The sequence below is a fragment of the Musca vetustissima genome, unplaced genomic scaffold (genome assembly GCF_032173495.1).
Source record: "Musca vetustissima isolate MV318-11 ecotype Yass unplaced genomic scaffold, APGP_CSIRO_Mvet_v1 utg796, whole genome shotgun sequence".
NCBI classification, from domain to species: domain Eukaryota; kingdom Metazoa; phylum Arthropoda; class Insecta; order Diptera; family Muscidae; genus Musca; species Musca vetustissima.
Window position 1 is genome coordinate 2,536 of NW_026878527.1, and position 11,914 is coordinate 14,449.

Here is an 11,914-nt window from a genome sequence, read left to right on the forward strand (position 1 = left end):
CCTTATATATATACCTTGCTTTCTGTAAATAAATGTTACAATGCTACAACTTATGTTTATAGATTAAAGAGACTGGGAACTTCAAAATATTAAATATTTTGTAATTATTTCCACTGAACACGCGTTGTGCGTACATTTCGAAGGAGGATATTCTCATTTACATTTTGAAAGCTGGATGTTGTCAAAATAAAGTTATGAAAAAATTGGAATCATATACACGACACAATTTATAATTCGTAGGATAATTTACTTGAACATCTTCTTTAAACTCTTGAAATAGTCCAAATGTGCTGCACAAAAATAATATAAATTAAAATTGAATGTTGACAAAATATTAATATTTTTGTTTTGACGTCTAAAATAATTTTGTATATATGCATAGGTTTCAAAATATGATTTGACAGCAAACATAATACTTAGCTGTGCTTACTGTCCGACCTTATATAAGCCTTGATTCCAAACGTAACAAACGAATTTGATTGGTTATATACGAATTTGCTTCAAATTTTTTACGTCAGGGGGAATCCAGCTTAATTCGCTAGTTTACAAATTTTGACATATCATTGTACCTTAAAAGTTGTTTTGTTGTAGATATTTTTTATTTTTTTAAAGCTCCACATATTTTTTAAAGCTCCACATTGTTCTCAAGATTTAACTAAGAATGTTGCAATTTGTACAGCGGTAGACATTCGTTTGAGCGCATATGATGTTTTTGAGATTTTACTATGAAAACACATTTGGTCTGTTCCAGTACATTTTTAATAGTAAAGCTAGTAAAAGGGAAACATTTCAAAATCGCTCTCAGATTACAAAACAATTTGAAAGTTCGTGAACGAAAAATCTAGTAAAAATGCCAAAATTAGATGGCAAAACTTCAAAATCAGTATAATGTAATGTAATAATAATAATAATGTTGTCAAGGTATATATTTCCATTTTTTGCCAGGATATTCGTTAGACTTTAGAATGGATCAAAAATATTTGTAAGCAGTATTTCAGGGAGTAATTCAAAAAAGAAAAACAAAAAGAGTAATAAATTACTCACATTTTTTGCATAAATGGGTTCGGTTAAGCTATTTATGCTACGGAGATAAATATTGGAAAATTAATAAATCATTCAGAGTGTGTGATTAGATTAAGGGTCTAAAAAGAAAAAATTGTGGTGTAAAACCATCAACAAAGGAAAAATCCAATTCTACTTTAGGGGATAAAGGACGAATTCGAAAGAAACCAGCTAAAAATCGACAACAAAATTAAGCACATTTTTTAGGTATCTGTTATAATACGTACCATTTCACCGTATTTAAAGTCTACTTTTTCAATAAGATAGACTAAACTAATAACAAGGCTATGTTTAACGAACGCTTACAAGTGAATTTAGTGAAATTCGATAAATGCATATGGCTTGGACAAATAAATTATAAATTATCATATTTTCTGGTAAGAATAAGTTGTTTTTGTGTGGGCCAAACTATTATAGTTGTGACATACACGAAAATGTGAAACACATGTGGTAAGATCAAAGCCGAATTTCTGAGAGGAAGTCGAATTCTGAGGGGAAGTCCCACTTTGTGATGTGTCCACCAAAATGGATTCTTAAATATATAATGTATTATTAGTCGTCGTTTTAATATTACATTTTGATTAAAAAGACGACAAGGATATAATGCTTCCATCCAGCCTCGAAGCAAACAAAAACTTGGTTTTCTGACAAAAATATAAATATTTTACCACATACGGCTTGCGCTCCAGAAGGAATGCTGGTTAGATATCAGCATAAATACTGTCCAAAATTTGGTATATCTATGTCAATCAATATTCTATCTGTTATTTAAAATAGCGGTGGACATGCAAATTATTAATTTAATAATAACAATATTTTGAAGTTTGTTTTAATTTTTAATTTTTTAAAATTTTTATTTAAATTTGCTGCGCTCAAATGAATTTCCTGGCAAAATATGCCTTATTTTTAGCTATTTCAAACAGTGTATGAAAAATGATTTTGGTTTGTATTCATGGTACAATTATAAAAGGTAATAGCTAACCCCAGCTGATTCGATTCCAGCATAATACTAGTGTCAATATGAATATGACAAATTATGTTTTTAAAAATCACCCAACAGGAAAATTGGAAACGTATATAATTCGAAATTGTTCTTTATTAAATGTAATTGTATATTAAATGTATTCAATCAGCTTGCAGGGAAAGTTTCAGGAAGCAAATCTTGGAATAACTCGCAATTCCCATCGTTTTCATATGTGTTACACATATAAGTGGCGATGCCTCAATTATAGAAACATAAATTTGATAGATTTTCATTCATGTTTTCAATTTTATTTTAAGGATTCGAAAATACCACATTTTCAAAATAAATATAATGTGTTTGTTCGTTTACATTTTTCTGTCAAATGACGTTGACACCAGTATAACTTCCAACAACAAATTTCCATGTGGTTGTTGTATCATTTGTACAACAACACTTGCTGTTACCATGACACAATGAATAGGTAGTCCATTTAGCCAAAGGTTTTTGTTTTGATACATCACCTTATTATTGCATCATCATGGATGTTAGCTTCTATTATTATACCATGGTTTGTATTTGATATTCGATACCTTGAATAAATTCACAATTATAATATAATAATGTGCGTACATTTCGAAGGAAGATATTTGCATTTAAATTTTGAAAGCTGAATGTTGCCAAAAGCAAATTTATGAAAAAATTGGAAACTTATGACTGCATGAGACCACCTTATGCCATGACGTATAGTTATAGTAGTATATTTTAATATAAAAATTAAAGGGAATTCGTATATTAATAAAAATAATGACACAAATGAATAGAACAATAATACAATAATAAAATTAAATGAATTAAAAACACAATTCATAAAATTAAAAATAAAATATCTGTAATGGAAAAAAGTCGTAGTCGTACTTTTTTCCAGATATTTTTTGTTTTAATTTTATTAATTGTGTTTTTAAATTTTATTAAGCATATGATTGCATGAGACTACCTTGTATAATTATGCCATAATTATATTAAGGTACTTATTTCCTGTGGAAATTGGGATTACTCTTATTATTCTCCCAATATCACCTAAAAAGTTGTCAAGAAAGGGTTCCTTAACATTTTTCATGTCTCGGCATTTGACCTCGCACCATTGCTCTACTTCATCCCTCGTCTTTACAGATTTTTTAACAGCCGCTAGCTGCTTCCTATGTCCCACAAGAAGATTGATAGGATTGAAATCTCTGCATATGACCACATTCTCATATCTTTCCAGTCAGAACTAATACAGTATTTTTCGGTGAATTGACTCTACGGTTAATTGGTTTCCCCACTTAATTGAACCACATGATGAGGCAAAACAATATTATATACGAAAACATATGTAAATTTTCTCGGATAATTAAACACTGTTAATTGATTTTCCCGTTTAATTGATTCAAAATTCATGCCATCAAAATTAAATTTCCTTTAATTTTTCAGCGGTTAATTGCATTATTATTGAAAAATAATCTGGCATTTTTAAAGACCGATGGTTCCATTTTAGAATATGCATTGAATCACTTTCTGAGTCCATTTATGCATGCCCGTCCGTCTGTTGATGTTAAATTTTAAACAAAGTACAGATCGCATTTATAATCCGATTTAGATGAAATTTGGTACACGAACTTTATTTGGCCCAAGGACGAATCCTATTGATATTGAGAAGAATCGGTTCACATCTAGATATATCTCCCATATATATTTTTCGTTTTAAGTCTAGCATGACGTGTGTTAAATTTAAGGGAAATTTTTTCTGCCGATTTAATGTAAATTATAGCATAGGTTGTGGACTGGCATATGTATGGATTGATGTTAGTCGGTTCAGATAAATATAGATAGATAAATACCACATATTTAAGTTCGTTGAATTTCATGTCAATGTTCCTTCGAAGAGCGACGTCTGTTAGGATACATATGTAGAATAAACCAAGATGGTGAAGGGTATCATATAGTCGGCCCAGTACAACTTTACTTCTTTCTTTACTGGTTTTATATTCATATTTGACATAATTTATGAAAAACACCAGGGTACATCCCTACTAATTGAAAACATATGTTTATTGCTAGGGAAAATTCGCGAGAAAGCGTAAGTGTTTAATTTGTATTTGACAATAACATTAGAAATTAATTTCGCCGAATTATACGTGGTTACTGTAATTGAACAAACAGTTCAATTAAGCGGGTATCGGGTAATTGGTTCCTCGGTTTATTGAACAGAAAATTGTGCAAATTTGTATGTGCAATTAACCGAAAAATACTGTATGTAAACAGTCCTAGAATCTATTTGTGTGTGCATGCACATAAGGGATAACGCTCCATGGTCCTGAAGATGTATAGCTAATAAAGGATATCTCCATAACATGCGCTCAGTGGGTGAGTAAATAGAGATCACTACAATGTGGTTTTATGAATCTGTGAGCTGATAATGAAGAATTAATAGCAGCCCACACGCACAAAGATGTTGGTGCGCTCATTTGGTAATGTAAACAAATGTTATCTCTTATGTGTATAATATTAGGCTAAGTTAGATTAGATTAGGTAGTTCTTAAGTCAAAATGTTTCATAAATAAATCAGAATAGAATTGGCAATCAACACCATCAGTCTTATTTCTTTCTCCCGCAATCACAGTCAATCAAGTTGCATTATTATTTCATCTTTAAAACTTTTATTTTCCACCGAAGGGTAAAAATAGATCGATGCAAACACAAAGTTCCTTAATAGGTTTTGAGTTTTAACCAGAATACCACCAAATTCGGTACCCGATGGCTAGACAGCCTAGCCATCTGCTCTAGAATTTTGTCAAAAACATAGAAACCGTAACGTCTCGACCCTGTCACAATCAATAGCAACTTTAATGCATTTCTATTCTATTTACTATTCGTACACATTAATTCGAGTTTCCATAGCTTCAACAGTAATCTAAATTCTAATCTAAGGATTCAGCCAAATCTAAATTGTTCCAAATTTATTACCATTTAGTACTTTTCATACTCATAAGTACAAATTTTTAAAACTATATCAATCCTACACTCTAACAGTAATCTTAATTCCACCAAAGTTCAAATTGTACCAAAGTTAGTACTTTTCGTACAAATTTCGAAATGTATCTCATTTTTGCTTTCAAATAGTTATCGTAAGTCCACATTTAAGAATTCCAGCTCTGTCTGTTCATTAAAAACCAAATTATACCAGATTTTTCAAACTAACCTCAATATTTCAAACCTGCTTTCAAATACTAATCGTAAGTCCAAATTTATTTTTTTTTCTTACTCATAAGTACGAATTTCCAAAACTACCTCAGTCATACACTCCAATATTTAAAGATTCCAAACCTATCCGTTCACCCAAATCCCAATTGTACTAAATTCAGTACAATTTATTACTTTTCGTAGACGTAAATACGAGTTTCTAAAACTTCCTCAATTCCACACTGCAACAGTAATTATAATCCCAGCCCTATCCGTTCACATAGACCCAATTTTTACCATATTTAGTACCATCTAGTACTTTTCATACTTATGAGTTCGAATTTCCAACACAGTCTCAATCCTGTGCTGTAACAGTAGATTTATTTTCAAATATAAGTTTTCCATCTCGATCCTTTCACTCAAATCTAAATTGTACTTAGTACCATTTAGTACACATAATTACGCATTTTCAAAAATATCTCCTCCATTGGTCATCCCACACTCCAACCTTAATTTTAATTCCAAATTTTCCACAAAACGAATTGTACGGTATTTATTCTATTTAGTTCTTCTCGTATCCATAAGTACGAAATTCCAATACTACTGTAATTCTGTAATTTTCATTTGAAATTTACATTTTCCATCTCTATTCGTTTACTCAAATCTAAATGGTACCAAATTTTGTACCATTTAGTAGGGGAGAGGGGGACACCTTTGAACAGTGCTCTTAAAATCTCGGTTTAAAAATTTTCCGACCCGTAACCACATTTTTGTATATGGCAATTTTGTTCTCTATCTGCGTAAACCACTTTGCCTATCTTTTTGAGTTGTCGACAAAATGTACATGGGTGACCCTGTTTTCGCAGTGCCATTGTAAACTTTTAATTTTTTGGTTGTAAGGGCGCAGAGAGAATTCGGTGATCGTTTTCTTTCGTTAAACAATTGTTTTTGCATTCCAACAATCATTACAAACATAACTAATGTATTTTCTTTCATATATATTTTCTACAAAAAAATTATTATCAATTTCCGTAAAATGCCACAGGTGGGACACCTTTGAACACGCGCAACAAACTCCAGTAAAAACGGAGTTTTTAACTTTTAGCTTCGATTTCTCAAAATTTCAAATGGGTAAATAATATTATGAAATTAACTGTATTTTTCACGGTGTTAATGTTTGTTTTTAAGTCATTTTATAATTTAATAAATTTTGATTTGAATTTTTTAATTTTCGAAACTTTGTGTATATATTTTTTAATAAATAAATGCATTTCTGATATGTATGAATAAAATACATATATATTTCAACATAAACACTGTAAAAAACCATGGAAAACTAGGAAGCGTAAGCTCGGCGTTTTTGTTCCACCAACATTGGATGGAGTGCAACTTCACCTATCCCCCGAAGCAAAGTACCTCGGCACAATCCTGGACTGTCAACTACGATGGAAAAGGAACGTTGAGGAGCGAGCGAAGAGAGGAATGATTGCACTCTATGCATGCAAGAACTCCATTGGAAAAAGCTGGGGGCTAAAACCATCGACTATACACTGGATGTATAACACTGTGGTGAAGCTCATCTTGTCCTATGGCTATCTTGTTTAGTGGAACTGTCTGAGCCTCAAGTCGACATCTAGAAAATTAGACATGGTACAAAGAGCCGCAGCGATTTTAGTTACAGGAGCCAGAAGGAGTACGCCACAAGCAGCTTTGAACGCAATGCTGGATTTCAAGCCTTTGGGCCTCAGCATTAAGTGTCAAGCTGTGCGTAGCGCCCTACGGCTGCATAAACAAAAACTCTGGCGGAACTGTACCTTTGGGCATAGTAGTGTTCTGAATGAACCAGGTATAGCTTTGGATCAACGCATTAAACTAAGCGACTATATATCACCAATCCTTAGATTTGACGATGTAGATGTCGTAATTCCTAGTAGAGACGACTGGAAACGAAGTAACCCTCCTCTGGACGGTCTGGCTTTCTATACAGACGGATCCAAGATGGAAGAAGGCACGGGGCAGGCGTCTACTGTGAAAGGTTAGGCCTTGAGTTAACCTACAAGCTGGATAGCAACTGCAGTGTTTTCCAAGCTGAAATCTTCGCGATCTGGAAGGCAGCGGAATTGATAAAAAGTCTGGATGCTGAGGTCGTTGAACCGGTGACTATCTTTGTGGATAGTCAAGCGGCTCTTAAAGCCATCAAATCTTGTCACATCAAATCCGAAGCCGTCCTCAAGTGTAGAGCAGCTCTGGAAGAACTTAACCGCAGCTATCGGTTGTGTTGGGTACCAGGACATTGTGACATTTTGGGTAATGAAAGAGCGGACGAACTAGCTAGACGAGGATCTCAATCCACCGATTTAGAAATTGATGACTCAATCAAACCACCCATATGTCTTTTCTATAGGAATTTCGAGGCATTCTTTGACGAAACAGCCTGTGAACTTTGGCACAACGAACCTAGGTGCAACGTGTCAAGATCCATTTGGCCGACTCTGTCTACCAAAAGAACGCGCTCACTATTGAACCTGAGTAAAGCCGAAATTAGAGTGGTGACAGGAATCATCACTGGTCACTGCAACATCAGGGCCTTTACTAGTAAATGGGATCTCGATGCAATTGATTACTGTAGACTCTGTGTTGACGAGGAGGAGACGGAGACAATTGAGCATCTCCTGTGCCAGTGCCCAGCCCTGGCTTACAGGCGGCACAGACTAATGGGTGCTCATTTTCTACCTAGTATCAGTCTCTTCTCAACAACCGAACCTGCTCTAATCTACAGCATAATTAGAAACATAAAGTGGATGGGAGCATACAACCTTGGCACGTAACACTTTTCTGTCTGACTCATAGGACCATCGACCTTCACTCTTAACTCCTTTAATTCACAAATCTTCTCTCCCCTACAGATCTATCTCTTGTCTCTTCACTTCGCTGTATCTCTTCTTGTGGATGATCACAACGGACCTAACCGGTCTCAGAGTGTTGCAGTCATACACGTGACTGCACATCCCCAAACCTAACCTAACACAAAAGTACTATGCTTCCATATCTCAATTCTATATTTTTGAACAGAAACCATTATTCAAAATGTTAGGTTTCCAGTTCTCTCCGTTCACCCAAATCCAAATTGTACCAAATCTAGTACCATTTAGTACTTTTCGTACACATAAGTAAAATTTTTTAAAGCTACCCCCATCCTGTACTCCAATAATAGTCCTAATTCCTATTTTCAGGATTTCATATCTTTACGCTCAACTAAATGCAAATAGTACCAAATTTAGTACCATTTATACACATAAGTACGAATATCTGAATCCATTTCCATACATCAACACCACATCCCAACCTGTATTCCATATAAAATTTCAAGATTCTAGCTATATGTGTTCAATACATTCAATTAGGACTAAATTTAGTAAAGTTTAGTACTTTTAGTACACCTATACATCGAATTTCCAAAAAAAAACTTTAGTACATCTTTCTGTCTTTACATCAGTGGCCCACATTCCAAATTTCAGAATTCTAGCCCCTGCCGCTCGCCTAATACAAAGGATACCATATTTGGTCGATTTTAGTACTTTTCGTGATCTTCTAGTTCGAATTTCCAAAAACACAGTCTTATCTCACACCAACAACAACCCACACTCAAAATTTCAAACTTCTACCTTTAGCCGTTTCGTCTGGGCGATGATCTGTCACTCACTCACTTACTTAACATTAAGCTCTTTTATATATACAGTGACTCCATCGCATAATCGGACAAGAATTTAAGTGATATGGATACGCTCAAAACTAAAGTAAAATAACAAATATTTAAGTTATTTTTTGCTTTAATGTACATACTCTCATTTTACAGAATAATAATATAAAACTATTGCTGTCTTCTTAATAACGCTAAATTTTTATTCAAAAGGATATTTACTTCATTTATTGTGCTCAAAGCATAATCGGACAAATAAAAACAATGAATCAGTAAGTACGGTTAGTTTACCAAAAATATATTTCAACATGTATTCTTGTCACATTTAATCATAATTTGCATATGGTAACAGGCAGATGGAGTTTTTACAAAAAAAAATTTTGGCTCCGAACGGAAAACTATCTTCTGTTGAAATAAGGCAGTTAATTGTAAAATTGAATTTTGAAGGGAAAACGGTGCGAGAAATGGCTGAATTGGTAGGAAGAAGCAAATCTACTGTCCAAGACGTCATCAAGAAGTTCCGTAATGAGGGTAGATTAGAAAATAAAAGCCGAAAAGGACAAGGCAAAATTTTTAATGACAGAGAAGAACGCTATATAGTGAAGGAAATTAAAAAAAGATCCTTTTAAAACTGCAAAAGATTTACAAATATTGTTGAAGACCAGCAGTGGAAAAGATGTTTGTCTTAACACAGTTTGCAATAAATTGCATAAATATAATTACCATGGCAGAATTGTTAGAAAAAACCATTTGTTAGCCCCAAAAATAAGAAAATGAGAATGAAATTTGCTAAGGAGTACTTGTTAAAAGGAGAAGATTTTTGGAATAAGGTAATTTGGTATATATGTATCTTAAACATATTTTAATTGATAGTGAATTGTGAAAAATGTTTTTGTTTCTTTTATTATTTTTAAGATGAGAGTGTAGTATAAAAATAAAAGGTGGAAAAGCAACACATATTTCGTATTTTTATTCAGTTTAGAACACACACATCACAAAAATTTGTCTGTCCGATTATGCGATGGAGTCACTGTATGTATACAGATACGGACTATCCCAATTCTTACAAATGTTATTTGTACTGTAACGCTGTTGTTATGATATAACTATTGGAATTTGTCGACGTACCAATTGTCGTATCTTTATACCTTTATTTCTTTGTTTAAATTGAAATTAATTATTTTTAGCTGAACTTTTTGTCTTCCGCAAACATTTCTAACAACACGATAACGTTCATTTTATGTTTTTTTAACGAAGGGCTTGATCTAATTTTTGTTAAGTTTGAAAGACTGGATAATACATTTATCATTACAATTTTATATTTATTCAGCATACAACAAAGTTTTGTATGGATGACACGGCCACGATCTCCACCACACTGACTATCTATGTGAGGCACAGACACTTGACATTCACATCCTCAATATTTTCCGCTTACTTCTTTGTCGCCAAGCACAACACAGTAACAACAAAATCACAATTTTTTCTACTTTTCCGACAAATGGAACCAACAATAGAACACTACGATTTTTTGTGTCCCGACGGTGGTACATTTCGAATTGTTTTGCTTCGGCTAAAGCTAAAAATATGTTAGTGTATCTGGAATGGAATTTCTGGCATTTTCGTAAAATGTTCAGATTTATGTATATTTCTCGCATACACATAGCCGGATGAAATGAAATTGCATAACCTAGAGTTGTTAAAGAATTTTTATAAAAAAAAAAAAATACATCACGATACGACATGTTGAATTATCACCGTAATGGTCGGTTAAAATTGTTTAAGTAGTAAAGTATAACTCCTAAAAATATGCAACGCATTTGCAGTGATTACTGTATTTCAAACTATTTTTATTTGCTTATTCTTTCTCTTCAATTTTAATTGCGTTTAATCGGGTTTTCGTTCTTTTTTTGTTAAAAACAAAAATGTATATATTTGTGTTTTGGCGAGCGTTTTTATTTATTTGTATACGCATGCATCATATGTATGTATGTAGCTAAACTATTATTAATTATGTATAAATGAAGTGAAGAAATTACAAATATGCATATATTTACAGGTGTGCCAGTAGGACGAAGATCATGGGTGGTCCAAATTTCGGATCGAATACATCGCACAGTAATGCAAATAATGGGCATTTGCTGTTAAGAAGTTGATAGACAATATTTGAAGCAGCGTGTAGACGAAAGGAAAATAGGTCTTGTACAGGGTTATAATCGATCGATTAGCAGTCAGGAGCGATATCAATGAGTCAGAGAATGTTCTGATTCACTTCAACTCGATTAATGATAGGCCAAGGGTAAAACTTTGGCAACGGGGGCAATGGCCTTGACCACTTTGTGGCCCAACGGTTCACGTCGTACAATCGCATTGAAGCCATTATGGGCATCCGAAGTGTAGTCTACAGTACGCAGGAGGCCATCAGCATCAACCAGGGTATATTGGCCATGGACTTGATCGCCTTTGCGAGATTCGGTCTGACTCTTAATATCTCCGGTATGTTCATCGTGCACCGAATATGAGAAATCGTAATGCGCAGGAGCTTCTACCTCGACAGTCTTAATCAGAGCAGGCTTGATAATAGCAGCAGGCGCATGATAAGGTAGTCCATGACCTAAAGGATATTCGATGGCGAGCACAGCAGTGACGCCGACAATCAGGAGACAGAATAGCTGCCAAACAAATACACAAAAAGTCAAAGTGTTCTGGTCTGTTATTGAACGCCGCTAATTACCTTGAACATAGTTACTGGTGAGGGTTACTGAGAGTGTGGACAATTTTTAAGGATATAGCTTGAGTTATAAACTTCTGCTGCCGTTCGTTGTATCACTTGCAACTCCTGAGCTGAACTATGATATTTGCCAATTAAATGTCGACATTTATATATGAATGACTGTCGGTTGTTCCACATCGGGTTCTAGCCAAGATTGGTGTGGCAATTTTCATTTGTGCCCCATCGTGCGTACAAC

At 33.8% G+C, this 11,914-nt stretch overlaps 1 protein-coding gene across 1 annotated transcript; it reads right to left on the bottom strand.

The window, feature by feature from the left end:
• Positions 1–6,846: 6,846 nt before the first annotated feature.
• Positions 6,847–11,688, bottom strand: LOC133323269 (larval cuticle protein A2B-like). The gene is made up of 3 exons (XM_061532212.1): positions 11,680–11,688; positions 11,229–11,617; positions 6,847–6,934 (listed from the first exon to the last, which is right to left on the bottom strand). The coding sequence occupies exons 1-3, from the start codon at positions 11,686–11,688 to the stop codon at positions 6,847–6,849; spliced, it is 486 nt and encodes a 161-aa protein (XP_061388196.1).
• Positions 11,689–11,914: the final 226 nt, after the last annotated feature.

Coding starts and splice junctions, on each gene's coding strand:
- LOC133323269 (XM_061532212.1), bottom strand. Junction 6,935..11,228: donor TTACCCTTGGCCTATCATTA/ATCGAGTTGAAG, acceptor TGGCGTACTCCT/TCTGGCTCCTGTAACTAAAA.